The sequence below is a fragment of the Durio zibethinus genome, chromosome 7 (assembly GCF_047325235.1).
Source record: "Durio zibethinus cultivar Kanyao isolate XHJ-2024 chromosome 7, ASM4732523v1, whole genome shotgun sequence".
Lineage (NCBI taxonomy): Eukaryota > Viridiplantae > Streptophyta > Magnoliopsida > Malvales > Malvaceae > Durio > Durio zibethinus.
Window position 1 is genome coordinate 24,316,388 of NC_143168.1, and position 23,199 is coordinate 24,339,586.

The window sequence follows — 23,199 nt, forward strand, 5'->3', positions numbered from 1 at the left end:
ATTGAATTGAATCCACATCCAGGCCTCCGCAACTTTTTCTGTGACGATGAATCAGGAAAAGACAATCTTTCTGCAACATAATTGTCGGCCGCCATTTCTGACTTCTATTCATCAACAATCACAAGATTAACACAATTCCATTTCCAGCATACATGAATGATCAGGTGAATAACACTCGTACTAGTAATTTCATTTCTTCTTCCGCAATTCGAGTCATTGCCACGTTTATATTTAGGGCAATACAGAGATTTTGATGCATCTGCATAAAAATATCAGAAACACATCTCAACTGCATTTTAAATAATAAATTCTAAACGATCATTTTCCGAAGTAGGAAAATTTTTCTTCTATATCCTCTTTGCTTCTTTATCTACAATCCCCGTTTGTCCCTATCTATCATACGGGAACTCTAAGTCATTCTCAGCGACTTTGAAATGCTGGGGCTGCTGCCCTGAGCAATAAAGATTCCACATTTTGAAGTATGACCTCTCCAGATTCCGCACCTGCCATGGTTTGGAAGTAAATTTTTAAGCATTTATCGTGATAGGTAATGCAAAAATAACAACGTAGTGTTAATCAAGCTCACCCAGCGTGCTGTGTCAAAAAGAGGGCAAGTTAAACGAGCCGCCTTGAGTTTATTGGTAAGAGCCTGGAGCTTCGGCCTATTTAATGCCAAAGAGACGGCCCTTTCTTCATATTCCTTCATACTGTAAAACATGAAGAAATTACAATAACATAAAGGCATAGAAAATTGAGAACTAGATATGCCCAACTCGAACCACTAACGTAATGACAATTAAACTCGATACAATCGCATGCAAATCCATACTCGCCAAGGACAGTGTTAAAAGCACCCACCTTTTCACAATCATCTCCTCCCCCAAACCAGTAGCTAGACAAAGTGATCCAGCAACCCTTGTAGCCATTTTCTCAAGGGGCAGAGTCACCATAGGTAAACCAGCCCATAATATATCCGTGCCAGTAGTATGTGCATTGCATAAAGGTCTGTAAAGAAGAATAATGAAACCATCATTACTGAAATGCAGATCAAAACAATGCTGTTAAAGAACGAGAGAAGGGCAGAGAGTAGTTACGTGTCAAGAAATAGATCAGCTAAAGCACTACGCCTGATATGCTCATGTTTCATTGCAACATCTGTGAAAATAATTTGCTCTGGCTGTACTCCTTGTGCAACAGCATCTGAAACAAAAGCCCAACATCACCAATAAAAACCCCAATATTATGAAGTTTGCATTCTTATAAGACATGAAATACTATAACCTACATGCTCGCAGTCTCATTTCTCCAGCAGCTGGGAATCTGAGAAGCCAAAGTGCGCTATTTGGTACACGCTTAAGAATATTACACCTGAATGGTAAAAGAAGTATATAAGTGAAATGACAAAATTTGAGAAATTACATTCATTTAACTCGGGATCCTCGTCATATTACCATGTATTAAAGATTTCAGGATCCATTTTATACAATTGGTTGAAGCATGCAAAAATAAATTTATCTTCTGGAAGACCATAATCAGATCGCTTGTACTGACAAGTTGGATCCAACACATCCCGATTTTTCTGCAAACAATAATAGTTTACAGTATCAGGTCTGTATTGTCTAAATGACTATTAATGAACATCATAAGAGTTCACTAACAATCAATAGATTCTATTTTATTGCACCATTCAAAAACTCACCTGCTTATAATCATTCACAAAGTAGCAATGAGGGAGATGGACAAGCTTCTCAGAATAAATATGCGAATAACACAAAGGTGAAACAAACTGAAAGAGAACAAAATAGCAACTTAGACAAAGAACATATGAATCATTGAAGGTTTATGTGAGGCACCAATTCCTACCTCATCAGTGACCAAGTAATCAATGTAATTTGCCCCAGTAGTCCCAGGAAATCCCATATATGAAACCTGTATAGGTGCAGGCTGCATGGCAAATATTTCATTCCTTGCCCCCTGTATTATTGAGCAGGGCAAATATTTCATATTAAAATTTCATATTCATAAGGTTGATATTTCAGAAACATAAAATAGAACAGAATTTTCAGCACCCTACATTAAATAAAATAGGCAACACAAAAAATTAAAATAAAGGAATTTAGATTATTTTTAGTTATCATATCATAATAGCACTCAATATAGCAAGCCTCTTAAAATAAAATTAGGTTCCTCAAAGGGTGAGAAAAATGAACCTTGGTATAACCATTCAGGTTGATAAGGATCTGTACTCCATCCTCATTAATCATTTTGGCAATCACATCTGATGACAAGGCAGACACATCTATAAAATGCTCAGCTTCAGACTGGATACGCAGTCTCCACTCAGTACCATCATTTTGACTCAATGCATAGCAAAATACCTGCAAACACCATAATTTTATGTTTAATCATGACCATAGAGTTCTACAATAATAAGTTTAACCAAAAAACAAAAAAAAAAGAAAAGAAAAAAACCTCAACATTCTCCTTGCTGTGCATGCCAAATACCGATCCCATTAGATGTGACAAGGGGTGATTGCCAAAGTCACTGCTTACATAGCCAACCTTTAGCCTCTCATTTCCCCCATTGCATATAATAGGAATTTTAGCGGGATGGTTGAAAGGAGGAAGAGCAAAACGAGATGCAATCAAGGAGCAATGAGCAGCATATTTACGGCTGCAATAGAAGGACGAAATGTTAATTAAAAACTCTAGTTCACCACAGTAAATTACATATGATGGTATGGAAAGAAATTTATACCTTATATCGAGTGCAAGCATTGGATCAATGGGATATGCTATGGCATGGAAAGGTTGCACACTAGGAAGAACTGACATCTGAGATGAAGGAATATTGCAGTTAAGTGCATTGAAAAGGGAAATACTATGGAAGTAGTTGCCAGTCTTAAAATTGATATTAAAAAAAAAACATAAATGACAAGGCAAAGGAAAAAAAGTACATGAATATCAATACTCACATTAATCTGCCTTCGAATAATGTCTTCAACGTCAGTAAACATGTTATCTCGGTCCTCCCAGCTGCACACACACTGCAAATATAAAATACAATTAGATTAGTTGATCCCAATTCAATATGTTTCTCTAAAAACTTCAAGTTCCAATTAAGTACTCCCACAAGATAACCAATGTAGCAAGCTATATAAATCTTAGCTTTTAGTTCACTGAATCAAGCATTACTCTTAGAATTAGGAACATACAGTCAGAATATGATCACCTAGAAAGGGTTGAATGCCTTGAAAGAAATTGGCATGTCCAATAAATGCTTCCTACTACTACATATAATGATACATAATGCATGTAAATGTAGCTTTTGCCTAGATATTAGTTTTACTTTTTGAGCTAGCTTACACTAATATCATAGTGCATTAGAATTCAAGCCATGATACCTGTAACGTATGGAGGAGGTTACAGGTAGCTTCAGGAAAATCTGGTCGTAGAAGCAATGCCTGCCTATAGCTTTTGACAGCGGCCTCTACATGTCCACTGTATTACAAGTAAACCCAACTCGAAGTCACCAAATTATTAGAACCTTAAAAGGCACTTTCCTCAGCCCAATAGAAGAAACCTTAAATAGATGTCATCAATAAAATTTACACTGACAAGAGTAGCATGCATCAAAGCAGAAAAAATCCCAAGGAAACATTGTTTTAATTTAGGGAAGCAAAGTCCCTTTTCTCTACGTGCCCCATAAAAAGATGCTAGTGATCCTAAGAAAACTCTAGACAAAAATGGATACTCTTACGAAGGAATGTGAACATTAAAAAAATGATCGGAAACAAAGAAAATTACCTATCTTTATAGGCAGAAGCCAGATTTGCATGGGCTTCAGCCATATTTGGCCGGATATTAATAGCATGAATATAATCTTGAATTGCTTCACTCACTCTACCAATCTCCTTGTAAGTGTTACCCCTATTTACAAGCCCATCAGCTGCCAAGGGATCAATCCGCAAAACCTCATTGTAACAAGATATAGCTTCCACGTAATTTCCCTACAGTAAAAATATAATACTCATTAAATACTGAGGCAACAAAAAAAGGGCACTTTCTAACATCCAGTTAGTATCAAAGCAAAAACAGGAAGTCAAACACCAAAAAACAACCTGTTGCTTATAGATTACAGCAAGGTTGTTGAATGGAGCAGACAACCCAGTTGTGACAGCCAACGTAGCCTTATAGTAAGAAGCAGCAGTAGCAACCATGTTCCTACAAATTCCAAAACATCTTGTAAAAATGCTATTCACCAAAAACTCGTCACGAGCCGAATTTTGATCATTCAGACATCAAGAATTTGAGGATAGCATACCATTCCATATATATGTTCCCAAGGTTGGTAAGTGCTTGTGGATGATTAGGTTGCAATGTAAGACATTGCTTCACCCACAATGAAAAATGATAAGTTCAAAAGATCAATAACAGTAAATGAGAGAAGACAAAACCTAGATGACCAGAAAAGAACCTACATTATAGCATTGAATTGCCTCATCAACACGACCCACATCTTTCAATGCATTTCCCTTCAAGTCAATAATTAAAAGCAAATTAAAGTTAGCAACTACTTTAAAAGCAAAAGCATGAAACTACTATAATGTTTACAATCTCACACAAATGTGAAAACCAACCAAATTATTGTAAGCCTCCAAAAATCTTTGATCACTGGCAATAGCTTGCTTATAGTGGAGAATAGCGAGATCTAATTGACCTCGCTCATAGTACGTACTAGCCAGATTACCTGCACCATAGAGTCACATAACTTGGTACTTCAATAACATAAATTAACAGGACCATCTTTAGACGTATTATAAAAATCCAAATAGTTAATAACAAAAATACTCAGCTAAGTAATGGACCATAATAAGGTCTACAAACCACACTTTATCAAGTGTGCTGGGACCCCATTTCCATACATGACAAGGAGCAGACTTAGTGACTTCAAGGTTAACATATATGCAAGAGAAAATAAGAAACTAAAAAACAAGAAGAAAAACTACCACACAAAACAAAATAATAGTGTCAAAGAAAAAATCTACCATGTCTTGATGCCTTAGACTAAACACAACAGAAAGGAAAAATATATATCTGCAACCAAGCAGCCAAATGCAATTCATTTGAAAATTCCACCCCTCATCAAAGAGAAGATATAGTGGATCCATGTGCTTTAGTAGCACTTACCCAAAGCTATTGGATTGTTTGGCCGAGTCTGAACAGCACGCTGATAACAAACAATAGCCTCTTGAGGCATTCCCAAAGCCTGGAAAAAGCAAAAGAGATGTCTTGTTTTTCTCCAATACAAGAAGACAGGTCCAGGCACTTGCAGCAACCCAACAACATGAGCACAAGGCAAGATGGCTTACCTTATAAATATTCCCAAGATTTAAATAGGCATCAGGAAATGTGGGTTTGAGTTTAACAGCTTCCTGCAATTCGAAATTTACAATTGTAAATCAGTTTAACAGAATATAAAGTAGTTCTAGAACTAAAATCAAGGAGTAAGGGAGCAGGAGGGTTGTTGGATTATATCTCATTAAAAATTATTAACAAAGAATCAGCACATTAAAAATTTATCATGCCATATCTTTTGCAAGCAGGACAATGAAATTACAGCATACCTTGTAATACTGAAGTGCTCGATTTAAGTCACCTGAATCCATGAAAAGACCCGCAAGATTTGACCATGCAATGGCAAAAGTTGGCTGTATCCGTAGAGCCTCGAGGTAGCAACTGTATGCCTGCACAAAATGTTAGATTCTGACAATTTCGAGTCTTTGCAGATGGAAGTTACAACAAGAGCAACCATCATCTGAGCCCTGGCCTGTAGATAACAACTTGATATCTGTATTGAACCATGATATTGAGACAGTTCCAAACATGAATTACTTCCATCAGTAACTTACCAGGTAAAGACACGCTAAAAAATCTAAATATGGGAAGGATGTTTTCCCCTCACATTCTGTTCGGGCAGGATGGTAAGAAGGTAGGCCAGGTTAACCCAGCAATTAGCATACACTCACAGTGGGCAAAAGATTAGACCACTGCCTTCAAAACATGGATAGAATGAGATCCAAGCAAAATCCTAATTGCAGATGTTAAACATGGTATTTGCCAAAGGCATGAATTACATCAGTTACCATAATTCAGCCCAAGAGTTCACATTCCTGGCTATTACTTATGTAGTTGGGCTATCAAACAGTATAAACATTTCATTTCTTGACACTTACTTGTTGCACCAGCCCTTGCGCCTTCATCAGATTTCCAAGGTTACTATGAGCATCAACCTGTAGACCAATTAAAAGATATATGTCAGAAAATCTTATTGAAACCTTAAATGCTGTGTCTCAATTAGTTGTTAAGAAACAAAGGGACAAAAGCAATAGAAATTGAAATGTAGAACTTCCTGTTGAGTTAGAAGTATATAACATTTAACTGGATTATAATAAAATACAACTAGATTAAAATATACCAAAAGAGGATTTAATTGCAGCGCCTGACGGCAACACTGTGCAGCCTCATTAAATCTCCCTTTTCGCATGTAAGCACTAGCTAAATTTGACCATGCATCAGCAAAGTTAGGTCGAAGCTGCAGCAATGCAAGTTCAAACAAAGATCAACAAACTAACAAAAGATTTCACTAGCAAAGGAGGAAGAAAAATCATTACTAACTACAAACAAACCTCAATTGCAATCATATAGTACCGAATGGCAGCATCAATATCGCCTTTTTCCTACAAATTAGGGCAAAAATAAACCTCCATCAGTTGCAGTTCTTAAAAAACCCTTCTTTTTTAAGATTCATTCTTACTTCAAAAGATTGATATAAAGATTAACAAGTACCTTCCAAGCATTTGCCATGTTTCCATAACACTCGGCAAAACGAGGATCAATTCCAAGGGCTTCTTGATTTTTGGTAATGCACATATCATAATCATGCAACTGCAGACATTCACCAAAATATTATAAAACTACAAAAGCACGATCCCATATTAAAGATGACAAAAAAAGGAAATCTTTCTAACCTGATAATAAATAGCACCCAAAAGGAGCAGATTATCAGTACGAAGCGGGTTCTGGTCATAAATAACATTGCTATAATGCAGTGCTTGTTTGAAGTTTCCAGATTTATACATTTGATGAGCTAGTGCCAAGTGCATATCTTCATCAACTGCATCAAAGGCAAATCAATCATTATATCAGCAATTAAAAGAAAACCATTGCACTGATAAAAAAAATTCAACCAATTTAGAATTTTACGGAATAAATAACAATTAAAACATTTACAATAAGGCATAAAGTTTTTAATTTTTTTCAATTTTTCAGCTTTATAATAAATAATAATGATGATATAAAAACCCTAAAATAATCTAAAATTTTCGCGCTTTTAAATCTTTTTTTTTTTTTTGACAAAAATAATATCGAAGCTCGAAAAATTAAGAAATAACAATAATTTATAAAGAATATTGATATTAAAAACAATGAAGAAACGAACCTTCATGTGAATCATGTCCTTTACGAGGCACAATATCAAGCGAAGAAGCCGGCTCCTGCTTCACCGCATAAACAGCGGCTTTTCCGTTAGCCACCGCCTCAGCGTCGTAGGTATCATCAGTTCGATCGACGATTCCACCGCCGTAGGGAGAAGCCCTAGAGATCCCCACTCCGTTTTGCAACAACAACATCTCCGATCTCCCTCAACAAAATCCAATCATCAAACCGCAAAAAGAAAAAAAAATGAAAACAAAATTTGAAATTTATCAGATCAAACGGCTGACAATGAACCGCGACGGAGAAGAAGTGCACTCGACTAAACGACACCGTTTCTTATCGAACTCTCTTCTTTTTCTTTTTTTTTTATTTCTCTTTTTCAGCTTGTTTCCGCTATGTCCCTGGGAACCCTTGTCGGGGAGTTTATATAGTGAAGAGAAGAGAAATATGAGCCGTTGATTTGTACTTGTAGGGAGGAGATTAAGCCGTTAAGTGGTACGGGGAAAACAAAAAAAGAACATTCCGTTTGTTAGCGACAGCGACACTATCGAGTTTGATGATCTGTTTGGGATATTACTTTTACCGTCTTAGGTAAGTTGGAAAAAAATAAGAAAAAGGTAAAATTAAAAAAATAATAAATTTCTCTTTAATCTATAATTTAATTGCCTATTATATCAAAAAAATAATATAATTTAAAATTTTAATAAAAATTATATATGAAATTAATAAAATTTAAAATATATATTTTATATTTGACATAATGTGAATTGTGACTTAATACTTTTTGTGTTTTATAAATATTTAAAATTAAATAAGTATTATAAAAATACATAAATTATCAAATTTATTTTTTATTTAAAATGATAATTTTTAAATAAAAACAATTTTTTTAATTTTAAATTTTGAATTTGTTATTTATTATTATGGAATAAAATAGTTAAATTTAGGAAAATTTCTGTAATTTTGAGATTATTAATTGGCAAATATGGAAAGTCATGTTGTGGTAGATAATTATGAGCATAATTGCTTTTTTTAACCTTTTTAAAGGATTTGAGGAGATTTTGTATTTCCTTTATTTGGGCCGAGCTGATTGACACATTAGGCCCAATGTTGGTGGTGTGAGTCTTGAGCCCACATCTTTTCATCAATTGGAAGAAGGTCCACCGATGATGGAGCATTCAACTCAGATTTTTTTTTCTTTCGATAAAAATACGAAATGATAAAATTTTAAAAAAAAATTTATATAAACTTGGCAAAAATAAAAAAATAAATTTCATGTTAGGCATGTCGAAAATGGCATGATTGTAAATTGAATCTTTCTTTTCTTAAGAAAAAACATTATTGTTAAATTCGATGTGATCAATACCTTTTTTTTTTCTTTGTTTTTCATTTTTATGGATGATTATTGCTACAAGAATGTGAATTTCAATAATTGCTATGAGATGTTATTTAGCAACAGTAGTGAAAGATGAAAGATCATCATATAATCTTTATTTTTGCACTGAACATTTGGTTCAATAATAAATTTATTTCCTTATTCAAAAGAGTGAGTTTGAGTTTCCTTTCATCTAAAATAATAAATAATTGGTATCTAAAAAAAAAAAAAAAAAAGAAGAAAAGGCTTTAATTTCTTTCTTTTTTTTAATAAACTTTTAATAGTCTAATTGGGAGATACATCAACCTCTTATTTTTTGAAGCTTTGATTTGTGAGAAAAGAGGATAAAAGTTTCTTCCAAACTTTGGATTGAACTTGAAATATGAATGCAAAAAAGAGGCTAATGCAAGTGCACTGCCTCAAAGATTATTGCAAGGTGACATTCCCATGCATCCGTGACTATGTTCTTGTAAAAGTCTTAAGTCACATTACTGCTGAAATGGAATGAAAGTTGACAAAACATTATAGGCAAAATTAGATGAGGAAGACAGTAATAAGAGTGATGATGCTCTATGAAGAAATTTACAGGACAGTCTGCTATATTTTCTACAAGTAGAACTGAAAAATTATCCTGGTTAATTAAAATTATTATACCTACAATATCATCAGGTTCATCCAAGTCAATCAATGTCATGACTAGGGGAGGTATCGAAGTGGCTTTCGCGCCTGTTGGATTCCATGAGCATCAAAACAACTTCTCGCATTGTTGGTCTATCAGAAGGAGACATGCTTGTGCATATCAAAGCAATTTTCAAGACTGTTATCATATGAGAAACAGTACTCTCATCTTGTTGATTCAATCGAGCATCAAGTATTCCAGGTGACAATGACTGATTTCTAATGTAATTTCTCACCCATGTTACAAGATCACCGCCTTGATCTAGAGGTTGGACGGGTGTTCTGCCAGTCAGCAACTCCAATAGGACAACTCCATAGCTATAGATGTCACATTTTTCTGTGACTTTCATGGTATATGCATATTCTGTATTTAAATGATCATACTTATCAGCTAAAAGCAACTTGATGTATGCTAAAGTCTGATAAAACTGTGATGAAATGCCAATATTTTGTACAAAAATTTCAGCTATTCACTATCCTCTGTGACAGATTTCAAGCATGTAAACATTGAACTCATCAGTATGAACATGTATAAAAGTAACTCTAGCAACAACTACTGCTACATTCACTAGTTCAAAGATGATGTTACTTCCGACATCTATAGTTTTTTGGGACAGCATGATATAGCAATGAAGAAACAGAATACCTTCTTTAAACAGAATTTTTAAACTTCAAACAGAAAATTTGAAAATGAAAGGCTTACAAGAGAGAACTTACCTGGAGCAATGTAGCCATAAGAACCTGCAATTGCAGACATTGACTTGTATTGTGGCATGTCAATGACTTTTGCCAATCCAAAGTCACCGACATGAGCTTCAAACTTTTCATCAAGCAATATGTTGTTGGACTTTATGTCGCGGTGAAAAATTCTAGGTTTGCAATCATGATGCAAATAAGCAAGACCTTGAGCAGCCCCCAAGGCAATCAGGAATCTTGTCCTCCAATCAAGATTGCAAGATGTACCGTGAAGCAGCTCTCCCAAACTGCCTCTTGACATGTATTCATAGAGAAGGAGATTGGAACCTTGATGGTAACAGAAACCATAGAGCTTCACAATATTCCGGTGCCTGATATTCCCCAAGGTTAAAATTTCTGCACGGAAGCTGTTATCCACATTATTATTGCCCTCCCTGTTGGATGCAAGCTTCTTAACAGCAATTACATGACCAATTGGTAAGACAGCTTTATATACAGTTCCACAAGCTCCCCTACCAACGATAAAGCTCTCATCAAAATTGTCAGTGGCTGCAAGTAAGTCCTGGAAAGTGAATCCTTCCTTGGGGGAAAAGTAAATGTCTGAAACTCGAGCAGAAGAAGGTTTTTCTTGCAAAGGAGCAACTATTTCAACTGGACGTCTCATGAAATATATAATAATTACTATCAAAATAAGAGAAACTCCACCAATGGCTGCTGCAACTATAGCCACAACTTTACCTAACCGGCTACCTTTATCTTCTGTACCTGGCCGAAGAGAGGACTGAGATGGTGATGGATTACAACCACCAAGAGGTCCACCGCAGAGAGCTTTGTTCTCAATAAAGCTGCTGATAGCCATGCTCTCGAGGTGTGGTAGAGAAGGTATAGGCCCGGTTAAGTCATTGTAGGAAAAGTTGCATCCAAGTAAGCTTGATAGATTCGCAAAAGAACCTGGGATTTCACCAGTCAAGTGGTTGTTATTAAGCACAAGGTATTCCAATAAAATAAGATTCCCAAGCTCAGGAGGGATTACTCCAGAGAGACTGTTATAGCTGAGATTCAATGCAATTTGCAAGCTGGAGAGGGCACCTAATTCAGCTGGTATATTACCATAGAATGAGTTGCCCCCCATTTGTAACTCAGTCAAACGCAAAAGATTTCCTAGTGCTGGAGGTATTATCCCTGACAGATTATTGTCTGAAAGCTTGAGAAGCTCCAACTGAGAAAGTGTTCCCACCTCACTGGCCAAATTTCCCATAAATCGATTCCGGCTGACATCAAGTCGTTGAAGCAATTTGCAATTAAAAATTTCTTGTGGTATCCTTCCAGTGAGAGAGTTTGATGAGACATTAAAGCTCGCTAACTGGGAAAGATTACCAATCTCTCTTGGCAACTCTGATGTAAAGTAGTTATTTGAAAGGTGTAGCCTCTGCAAAGTTTTGCAGTTTCCAATCTCTGGAGGAATTGGCCCAGTGAACTTGTTCTGGCCAAGTTCAACGGCAGACAGATTTACCAATTTGCACAGACTGGATGGAAGACTTCCTGTAAGGCTGTTACCAACTAAAAGAAGTTGAACCAGTGATTTGCAGTTTGTAACACCAGATGGGATGTTTCCACTGAGTTTGTTTAACCCCAGGTTCAGAAAGATCAGGCTAGAATTTCTGCAAAGAAGAGGAGGGATCCTTCCCTTTAGTTGATTGTCTGATAAATCAACTGCCCAAAGTGGGCTATAAGCCCCAAGTTTTTGAGGAATGCTACCATTTATTGAATTGTTAAAGAGCTGAAACATGATCAATTCTGTCAAATATTGGAATCCCGTAGGAATAGGACCATGGAGATAATTTATGGAGAGATCAAGCTTTGACAAATTCTTCAAAGTGGTAAGCTCAACAGGAATAACACCTGTAAGATGGTTCTCAAAAAGATAAAGCAAACGCAACCCTTTTATCTTACTCAACTCAACTGGTATCTCTCCGGTCAACATATTCTCCGAAAAATCGATTTGTTCTGCCGAAGAAAGATTCCCAATTTCCCTTGGGATTGTTTCATTCAATTGGTTTCTGTAAAGGTATAACTCCTTGAGATTCATAAGGTTCCCAAGCTCCTTGGGTACCCTTCCAAAAAGCCTGTTGTCGTAGAGAGCAAGAATACTCAAATTTGTACAATTGCCAAACTCCTTTGGAACCAACCCAGAGAGCTGATTATCCCAAAGGATTAACTCTTTCAAGTTCTTAAGCATTCCAATCTCTTTTGGTATCTCTCCTGTCAATGCATTTTGTGCAAGACCAAGATACTCTAAGCTCTCACATGAACCTATAGCAGAAGGTAAACTTCCTGTCAACAAATTCTGCCCGGCTCGAAAACATTTTAGACTCTTAAGGTTCCCAAGAGAACTCGGCAATGATCCACTGATGTTGTTGCTATATGCAAACAATTGTGACAAAGAAGAAAGATTTCCAATCTCATCAGGGAAAGGCCCTGATATTCTATTGTTGTATATATTTAGAATTGTCAAATAAGATAGGCTGCATAATTCTATGGGAATTTGAGCTTCAAATTCATTATCATTGACATTGAGAATCTCCAAAATTGAACAATTTCCAATCTCTTTAGGAATGTTTTGAGACAACCCATTGAAAGAAAGATCAAGGGTAGTCAAATGAACCAATCCACCAATGCTTGGAGACAGAAAACCAGAAAGGTTCATTGAACTCAAATTAAGAGACTGGACCACAGGGTTGTAATAACCAATGGAGGTGCAATTCACACCATTCCATCCACAAGGAGTTGGATCATTGGGGTTCCAATTACCCAGATGGTTAAACTTGTCAACAAGATTACTCTTAATATCAAGAAGATATTGACCCTCAGAGTTGAGCTCATTGGACTGATGAACCAAAAGGACATGAATTAGAATAAAAACAGTGAACAGCCTACGTAATAATGATCTCCCCATATCCAAAGGTTGCATTCACATGAATTATAGAAAGTTTAAAGGCTGAATGACTCAAACCAATTCCCAGATGCATGAATATCAATCTTCTCCCATGATCATCAGGTTTCCAGACAACCAGCCTGAAGTTAAAAGAAGAGTTTCAAACTATCAAAAAATATATAAAATATAAGATGCATATGATCAAAAGCATAAAATAAACAGTAAACAATTGTATACAACTTTAAAACAGAAAAAAGGAGAGATTTTGACATACCTTTTTAGAATTCCAGGTAGAACCCTCCCAAGGAAAACAACTATTCCTTCCCAGAAAACCTGCTGCAGGAAAAGCTTTCTCAGTTTCCCAGAAAATATTTATACAGGGAAACCTCAGAAGCTTAAACTTTGATTGAAAATATGAACTGGTTTGCATTAAATAATGAACTGGTTTTCAATGGACTCAAAGTTCAATAAACTAAACAGCTCTTTTTTTTTTTTTTTTGTAGGATTATGCTAAAAAGAAACTAAGAAAAACCAAAGTGTTTTCGGTTTGTCTATGTATACAGAATGATTTTAAGACAATCTTTTTTGCTTGGTGTGGATGTGAAGGTTATGTAAGAAAAGAGATGGCCGACAAAGCATGACCATGCTCTTCTTCTTTTCTCTCCTCTCTCACTCTATCTCTTTGCATTATATATTTTAGTGCTTCAAAAAAGTTAACCTGGAAAGTCTGTTTATTTTTCAAGTTTTTCTTTCAGGGTTTTATGCTTTTTTTTTCCTCATTCCTTCTACAACCGAAAAGGTTTTTTTTATGGATTTCAGTGCATTCTCAGGCTTTTAGCCAACCAATTTTCAGTATTTTTCAAAAATAATTTAATAATTATTTTCTACTACAATCCAGTTGCTTAAGATGGTTTAAAGTCTAGGAATTGAATTTTTAAGCCATCAACTTGCTTACAATAGAAAAAAGGTTACCATGTTGGTACAATCCCATACTTAATGCATGATTAGATTTCTACACTTTGCACATTAATTTCGTACAATTGAAATCAAAAGATAAACGCAACATTGTTTGAGATAAATTTATAAAAGGGTCGAGCTAACAGGTGCTTACAGCACTGATTAAGTGTAATTAAGATATTATTTTAAAAAATCTTCAAAAAAAATTACTATTTTAAAAATACTATTTAAAAAATTAGATTTAATGTACTATTTTCATCAAATTCAAAAAGAAATAATATATTATATTATATATCATTTTAATGAATGTCATTAGACATCATTTAAGATTTCCATTTGTAAAATTTACATGCCAATTTAAACTCTTTCATTTTGCTATATGAAACAAAACTCTAATTAAAGAGGATGTAATTAAAAGAATAAAAAATATATAAATTTCAGCTTTCAAGTTGTGAGTTGCTAGAGTCTAGCTATGGATTCTTTCAATATTAATAAACTATGACTTGAGACTTAATAGAATAAAACCAACATTTATTTTATTCTCCAAGAGAAGTAGCTAAGGATGGTTCATATATTGCCTTGCCACTCCCTCTTCTCCCCTTCATATTGGGAAACATTCTCCTATGTCAAAAAATTTAATAATTTGAATTTAACAATTCGAAATTTAAATCTTAATATTTTTTATTTTATTTTATCCCAAAATTATGATTTTTATTCATAAAAAAACAATTTTGTCTTCTCTCTATATTATTATATGCATAAAATTTTTACTCAAGTCAACTTCTAATTTTTGGTTATGCACATTAATCAATTTTTTTATATATATCTAAAGAGTTTTAGACATTATTCCCAAGGTTACATTTTCAAATTTCAATGAATAAAATCATCCTTAGAAATGATACATAAAAAATAAAATAAAAATCTAGACATCAGATTCGAAGAAGTAAAACAAAAGGCCAATAAGATGTGTTATGGTAGGGAAAAGCCAAAAATATATATATATGTTACACAACCTTATAATTTCTTCAGCTATAATCATTACATACTATACATTAGTTGGTCAATTTGCATTATTTTCACCTAGCTAGGCCAAAAAACATTAGTCCTTTTCCAGTCTCATTCATTCCTTACCGTCCTTAATGAAATGTGCAAAACCCATTGGTCTTCCTCAAAATGATAACTTCGAATAACACTTCATTTTTTCGTTCCTAGTCTACGATGAGATGATGAGGCCACTTGTGCTATAGTTAAAAGGTCAATCCCCATTTTACACATATGATTTCCACTTCTATAACACCATTTTTTTTCATTAATTTTTTTTCCTATTTTTACAAATGTTTTGTCATTGATGACGTTTTCCCTCAAACATCACATAATTTTTTGTTCTGAAAATAACATTAAAATTGTCCAGATAATCACATGTCAATGGTTTTTTTTTTTTTTTGGATTTTTCTTTAATTATTGGTGGGATTTTTCTTTAATATGTAACCTGATGATTTAAACACATTAAAATAGATTTGGGTTTTGAAAAAAAAAACCATATATATATATATATTTTTAAATGTATTTTAGTTGAATTTGGGAGGATGGCATGGCTATATTTATAATGCTAATTACAAACTCAATAATTTTGCATTATTTCCAAAAATATTTTTATTAAAACAAAAAAAAAGACAAATAATATAGAAGATTCCTATCCTTTTTAATGAGTCAAGTTAAACAGTTGATTGATAAGAGAAAAAAAAAAGAAATTGGGTGTGAATTATGAGTGCTTTGAAATTGAAATGGTTGAGTCAAAACAAGTAAGCCACCAAGTTTGCCCTTATGGGTCCACTTTTTTTTTTTTCTTTTTTTTCCTGTGATACATTTAACCCAAAGTGGATTTCATGCTTTGATGTTGAAACATTTGTGGAGTCATCTCTTTGGTAGGTCAAAACCTACCTCATTTTTTAGGCTCTTTGATTTTGAATAAGCTCTTTTATTTTCCCTATTATTGTCGTTTTTTGCAAATTCAAGTTTTTTGCTTCCAAGCTACTTTAAGCTTCAATTATTTGTGGCCACCATGTATGTTGTTTTTTATATAATTAGATATTACATGATGAGACATAGCGGTTTATTATTTTATTGGTTTTATTTTAAAATTCAAACTCAAACTTTTAAAATAAAATCTTAAAATTTAACATTCAATTTTGTTCAAATATATATTTTTTTAATTCTTGTTAATTCAATGTAAAATTATCTACAAGAAATAATGGGAAGATTATTGCATTTGTATGGTTGGCTATAAACTTATCTAAAAACAAAGTCTTCTTGGCATTGTGAAGTGGAAAATGATCTTTCTCAATGTAAAAAAAAAAAAAATTGTTTTTATTCCTTTAGGTTTAAGTTAGAAAAAAAAAGGATAAAAATATATATAAAAAAGTTTAAATGTTGATTTAAGAAAGAAATATGAACAAGAAGAAGAATAATAAAAAATTTAAAGATTGATTGAATATGACAATTTTTAACAAAATGATTATTTATACTTTTATATATTATTCTTGTTCACCAAACCGGCAAGAAATCAGGAACGGATAATATATGATATTCATTGTATTCTAACCATCTTTTCTTTTTTTCCTTTCAAAAGGAAAAATCTGTTCAATTATTTTTTTTTTTCTAAGATGCCAAACACAGCCCTTGAAGACACAAAAAGACAGGTACTTTTGTCATATAATCAACATGGCAAGCAATCATGCCTACAAGTAATTTTAAATTATATAATTTTATTGTTATCTACATCTATGAGGAATTGTAGAACACATTTCGTGAGCTTTTGAATTTTTCCTTCATGAGTTGGTAGGCCTAATTTGTTCCCACAGAAAATGCCTGAGGGTTAGATTTTGTAGCCTCAAGAGCTAAAAGATGCATGGCAGAAGAAGAAACGGTTATAAAATTGAATTAAAATTAATCATTGGATATATGGATAAGTGTTATACATGAGCTCATTGATTGCTCACATCATCTATATGTGTCATGTGGGTATATAACAAACTCAACTTTAAGTAGCTGCATATTACATGGGGAGAAGACAGATAAACTCACTCAGGAACCCTTTGGGGCAATGTTTCTAATGCAGAAACAGTATTCTCGAACGCAGAGGAGCAGAAACATTCATAAATTGCTTTGACTTTCTAAAAAATAAAAATGTTCTGAAACATATCAGATGTCTGTATGTTTGCCATTGAATGAAAAAATATATATAATATAGCATTTCTTAAATCCCAAACATGGCTCTTTGGCATCCATAACTTCACTGCAATCAGATGAAAGGCTATAGTTTTTAAATCAACTGAAGCTTTTGATACTGCATAACGGGAGCATCCTAAGCTATTGCAAGGGAAAAGGAGATAAAAATGAGTACTATACCTTTTAATGCTATTAGCAAACGGTGGACTACCGTAATCGAAAAAGTAATCTATTTCTATTTTGTATTTAAGACAGTGAAATTTTTTAGTCACAAATGTCGACTGACTTGACTTGAAAAAGTGGTCTGCAACGAAATTACATATGAGAAGTCGAACACCTTTGACGGGCATGGAATTCCTCTAGTTCAAAAGTAACAAACAATTTCAATAGAAAAAGAAGTCCCACTGTTGGGAACAGTGCAACATTCTTCCTTCCTTCACCAGTCTCCAACTGGATTAGAAATGACCTAATGATATAAAATAGACACGATATGAATATAATATAAAATAATAAAAAATAATATAATTTAAAATTTTAATAATAGTTGAATATGGGTTTAACAAGTTAAAAAAATATATTATATATTTTTGTATTAACATAAATTATAAAATATAATTTTATTTTAACGTTTCATATGACACGAATACGCGATGGAGTTTCACAGTTGCACTGTGAGGTTGTATCCAAAATAGTGCAGATGAAGGCAAAATGGTACCTGGATACCATCTCACTGGGTTTGCAGGGATGCACCCTTAATCAGTCAGAAAAAATTTAGTTGATTTTTAATATGATATTTACAAAAAAAAAGAAAAAAATTGCAATTCATATGTATTTTTTAATTTGATGAGATTAATACATTAATGATTTAAAAAATTAACTAACCTTAACAACACCCATCAACTGAACATTTTATTATTAAGAAAAGAGTTTGCATTTGATAATTTGGCAGCGGAATTACATCGCTCAATTATTGGGCTTCGCATCGCATTTGACGGATTGGGCCCAAATAATCAACAATGTACTGGAAAAAGCCCTTGAGCAAGGACCAAAATAATGTGAAGACAAACAATGTTCAATAAATTTGTAGTGGGGTTATGGATTGATATTGAATTTTATTATTGCACTTTAATTTTGTATCATTCTAGTTTTAGTTTTCTTGATTTTATGATACATAAATTGATGAAAATTTACTATTATATTAAAAAATATATTTCATAAAATATTTTAATTTTGTTAATTTTTATTAAAAAATTAACTACATTAAAAGTAAAGTGATAAAATTTACAGTTTTACATAAAAAGACTATTCATTGAAATATTTCAATTTCATTATGTTTCATCAAAAAATTAACATAATTAAAATTACATAATAAAGTTAAATATCTTTTGAAATATAATAAAGTTTAATATTAAATCATAACATAATGATAAATTTTATTTTAATCTAAAAAAACCCATAAACGGTGTGCTAATACAGGGGCAAAACTTAATAAAATTATGACACCCATAAATCAAAGGTATTGGTAAATCATCTGACCTTATTTTCCTCTTATTTATTCATTCAACATCATCATGAGAAGACCCAAGGATCTATGATGCTTTAATGCTCTATAATTTGGATCACTTAATGGAAAAAAAAAAAGGAATAAATCAGCTAAAAATGAACATGTTTTTCTTAATTCTGGTATAAAAGGAGCTATTCACCATAGACTATTTGTTTCCTATGAATTGTTGAGCAACTTATGACGCTTTTTTTTATGTTTAAACATAAAATATTCATGTTTTGAAAATGATTAAGATAAAAGCAACAAAAATCATCAATAATCAATTTTTTAATTTCAAAATTACCCTTGATAAATGAAAATTTTTTTCCATGTTCTAAAAAGAACAAGTGCTGTTCATGGTTCACTTTCTATTAATGATATATGATAGATTAAAAGTAATTAATGGACCGTGAATGTAGTTTCTTGGTTAATTATTCAAATAAAGCAATCTTCTAGTTATATATATATATATAAACTAAGACTTGTCAAAACCTTGGGTGCTAAGGCCCCTTCATGCTTAAATGACGGAACGCTCCTGTCTACGGCTAAAAATAATCCACGTCACCTTTATCAAAATTATGCGTTTCATTAAACCTAACACCAACTCAAGTTTCATTAAACTTCTCTACGGCCTTCTCCCAAATGCATTGGCTTGGTTTCTTCTTTAACAGGTTCTATTTACAACGAAATCTATCTTATACAATAATTATACAATAACGTTATGTAATTACGAGTCTAAACAAAATTTTTTTGCCTTTTAAATAAGATTTTTTCCGCTTAACGTTGAGGCAAAGATAGAAGATAGAAGCCACAACGTTGAGGCAAAGATAGAAGCCCAGAAAGCCCTCAACTACTCATGGCCACCAGTAGCGCTTCCCCCAGCTTTCTTAGAGCCGTCATCACCAGTACAACTACCGCCATGCCCTCCATCATTTCTGCCATCCGAGGCGAGGCTCCCGCGGGATCGAGCTCTGTCCAACAATTGAGTAAAGTTCCTCATGGCTTCTTCTATCAAGCCCATCCTGATCCTGGTTTCCTCGTCAAGAATCTGACCATTATTCTCCTGAACGTTATCACCTCTTGCTAACTCAACAAAAAATACGTCCACAAAGTCATCAGTCAATTTCTCCAAGGTTTTAAGCTCTGAAAGCACTCTCTTCTTTTCTGCGAGTGCACTTTCCGCATCTCTTAGCAATGCTTTCATGGATCTTTGCTCCTCTTGCATCCTTGCCAATTCAGCTCTCAAGTTCTCAAGTGTACCCTGTATTGCATATACAAAAAGATCATGAATAAATTTATATTAAAAAAACCGATAAGAAGTGACCGTGATTGTAAACCAGGAATCAAAATCTTAGGTTTTGGATGGCATCTTTCAATGCCACCACTATATATATATATATTGGAGGGATAAATTACACTAAATTTTTTAATCATTGATTTCAATTTATCAAAGATGAAAGAGATAAATAAAGATTTATTAAAATCAATTATTAAAAAAATATAAAATTTTTTGCATAAGTCGATCTCTCTTATATATATTTTTGGATAAATGAATTGAAACTGAAATGAGAAGAGAATCTTACCATATGAGAAAGAATCACCGAAAACAAAATTTTGGTTTTAAGATTGAGCCTTCAATGACTTCAAATGAAAAGAAAAGAAAAGAAAAGAAAAGAAAGAGGGAGGTCTCAGACATGAAAGAGTAGTGAAGAGTTAGGGTGGTATTTGTAGGCAGTTAACAGAGCAAATCTGGAGTATGATGTGGGCAAATTTTAATATAATATAATATAATATAATATATATATATATATATATATATATTGACTTGCATGAGATTTGTTCTTTTCAAACTTTTATTAAAATAAAAGTATATGATTTCAATTTATTGTCAGTTTAGTTTATTTTTATTTCGCCTTGCCTGCTTTCATCCTCATTATTTCTCCTCACCTGCTTTCAATTGATTCTCTCTATATATTTCCTTAAAAAAAAAAAAAAAAACCTATTGGTGGTGGAGAAGAATTTATATGAAATTTTTTAAGTGATAAGAAGTTTTTTATTAAAAGGAATAAAAATTTTAATAGAAAATTTAATTTAGTTAAAAGATCAATAATATATAAAAAATAATTATAAATATATTTTATAAATAAAATTTTATCAATATTTATTTAATAATACAAATTTTGTTAAAATTTTTATTTAAAAATTATATTAAAATTTATTAATTTTTTTAAATTTATACACTTAATTTATGTAATAAATTTTTTATTTATAATTTTAATTTTAATTTAATTAATTTTAATAAAAAATTTCATGCGTTCGATGATCGAACGATGCGAAGTTGGAACAATTCCGAGGTCGAACGATGTTTTTTCTAAGTTGGCGCCTGTTCCCTCAAATGCTCCCATCCATCTCTCTTGTCTGTAGCCGTTTCCAAGTCGGCATAATTTCAGGAATGGTTGAAAAGGTTGAATTATGCTATTAATCCTTGTATCATTCATAAATTTCGAATTTAGTCCATTAATAATTATAATATAAAAAATACTTACACCTTTCGTTTGAAATTTTCCAATTTGTGAGGGTTAGTAATTTATTTTATTAAATCGATAACGTGACACATGATATATCATTATCGTGATAATACGGTTAGTAATTTACTTTATTAAATTACATATGATATATCATTAACCTAATGATATAAATTAAAATGCTGGATGATTAGATTTTTTTGATGACGTAATTCCATATGTCATTCCAATCCCTAAAACCCCTAAAATTTATGAAATCCCTAAACACCAAATTCTTAATCTCAAAACCGAACCCAAAGACCTCAACCCATTGCCAATACCACCACAAAGCATGAAATACCTAGCAGCCTAGCTCAAAAAATCAACCGAACCCCTACCACGACCCGTCTGCTGTGTCGAGTCAAATCTATCTGCGTGAAATCATTTTAATCCATGTCATCGCTACGCAATGGTCAACATGTCATATCAACATGTTATATCATCAATTTAATGAAATAAATTATCACCGTAAAAAATTAGATGAAAATTTCAAATAAAAAATATAAATACTTCCAATATTATAATTATTGTGCAGAGATTAAATTATTAAGATAATTTGGCCTTCTAGAAAAAAAAAATTGCTTGTCCTACAAGAAACGAGTGTCCCCACATAAGGAATCTGTAGACTGTAGTTGATTTAAAAATTATCCAAATTTCTCTAAAATATCTTTGAGAAATTAAACAATTCTCTTTGAAATGCTTTCCTAAAACAAACGGTTGTCCGCACACATGAAGGATCAGTAGTTGATTTACAAATTATCTAAAATTCTCTAAAATATATTTTTATTTTTATATTCATTTAATAATTAATTAATTTATTCATTTTATAAATATATTTTAATACAAAACAATGTCAATAACTTATAATCTAAATGTTCATGAATTTTGATTGGATTTGGTTGACACCTTAAAAATCATATCCGAACCTGCTCATTTAAATTATATTTATTAAATAAAACATTAATATTTTATAATTTTAAAATTATTTTTTAAATTAAAAAATTAATTCATTAGTATTGTTTTGTACCCCAATTTGTGGTCTCATTTTAATTTCGTTCTGAAGTGTTACATAGTTTTATGAGGGAAAGTGCAGTAATTTATAATTAGCCAATAAAAGTTGAGTATAAATTTTATATTCTAAACTACAACGTACATTATTTTAAATAGCTATGCACTCATCGAATGTTAAGAGCTCATATTTTTATTAAAATAATGAATAAATATTTATATTAAAATAGAGAGTTCAAATTATAACAATGCAAAACAAAGAAGTTTTGCACTTATTTATAAATTTAACGACTCTTATATTTATATAATATAAAATATTAAAATTTTTATATTTATATTATATTTTACATGAAAATTACGAATCATAATTTATATCAATATAAAAATATAAAATATTTTTTTATTTTATTAAATTTATATATAATTATTATTAAAATTTTAAATTTTATTATATTCACATTTTATTTTTATTTCATATTTATATTATATTATTAAATTATATTTTTTATTATTAAATTTATCTATTTATAAACTTTGATTATTATTAAATCTAATGGATGAGAAGGTTCAACCCTTATCTTTATCTCCAAACGTTTTGCTATCCTTTTTTTTTCTACCATCTACTTGTGTATTTCTTCAACCAACTGTTAAATTGAAATCAACAAGATGAATCTCTGACGATTCGGCTTCTTTAAGCTCATGAAGCTTGATTGTTTGG

At 32.3% G+C, this 23,199-nt stretch overlaps 3 protein-coding genes across 5 annotated transcripts; all 3 read right to left on the bottom strand.

The window, feature by feature from the left end:
* Positions 1-157: 157 nt before the first annotated feature.
* SEC (Tetratricopeptide repeat (TPR)-like superfamily protein) lies at positions 158-7,894 on the bottom strand. 3 transcript variants are annotated; one of them, XM_022863265.2, is made up of 27 exons: positions 7,502-7,894; positions 7,032-7,177; positions 6,850-6,948; positions 6,690-6,740; positions 6,479-6,595; positions 6,237-6,293; positions 5,628-5,747; positions 5,373-5,435; positions 5,191-5,269; positions 4,641-4,750; positions 4,482-4,535; positions 4,325-4,392; positions 4,122-4,224; positions 3,808-4,010; positions 3,405-3,501; positions 2,976-3,047; positions 2,759-2,835; positions 2,473-2,674; positions 2,211-2,378; positions 1,864-1,974; positions 1,700-1,786; positions 1,452-1,579; positions 1,286-1,368; positions 1,095-1,200; positions 859-1,005; positions 587-707; positions 158-503 (listed from the first exon to the last, which is right to left on the bottom strand). In XM_022863265.2, exons 1-27 carry the CDS (start codon positions 7,689-7,691, stop codon positions 390-392), a joined length of 2,973 nt encoding a protein of 990 aa, XP_022719000.2. In that variant the 5' UTR covers positions 7,692-7,894; the 3' UTR covers positions 158-389. The 3 variants fall into 3 exon arrangements, with proteins under 3 accessions (XP_022719000.2, XP_089620077.1, XP_089620078.1); XM_089763951.1 differs by having other exon boundaries at positions 5,628-5,851; XM_089763952.1 differs by lacking the exons at positions 6,237-6,293; positions 6,479-6,595; positions 6,690-6,740; ... (1 more) ...; positions 7,032-7,177; positions 7,502-7,894 and adding an exon at positions 5,966-6,049 and having other exon boundaries at positions 5,628-5,851.
* A 1,512-nt stretch (positions 7,895-9,406) lies between these two features.
* LOC111277104 (uncharacterized) lies at positions 9,407-13,846 on the bottom strand. The gene is made up of 3 exons (XM_022863269.2): positions 13,456-13,846; positions 10,268-13,321; positions 9,407-9,914 (listed from the first exon to the last, which is right to left on the bottom strand). Exons 2-3 carry the CDS (start codon positions 13,215-13,217, stop codon positions 9,553-9,555), a joined length of 3,312 nt encoding a protein of 1,103 aa, XP_022719004.1. The 5' UTR covers positions 13,218-13,321; positions 13,456-13,846; the 3' UTR covers positions 9,407-9,552.
* A 5,586-nt stretch (positions 13,847-19,432) lies between these two features.
* Positions 19,433-20,664, bottom strand: LOC149518225 (uncharacterized). Its single transcript, XM_089764377.1, has 2 exons — positions 20,493-20,664; positions 19,433-20,170 (listed from the first exon to the last, which is right to left on the bottom strand). Exons 1-2 carry the CDS (start codon positions 20,493-20,495, stop codon positions 19,760-19,762), a joined length of 414 nt encoding a protein of 137 aa, XP_089620503.1. The 5' UTR covers positions 20,496-20,664; the 3' UTR covers positions 19,433-19,759.
* Positions 20,665-23,199: the final 2,535 nt, after the last annotated feature.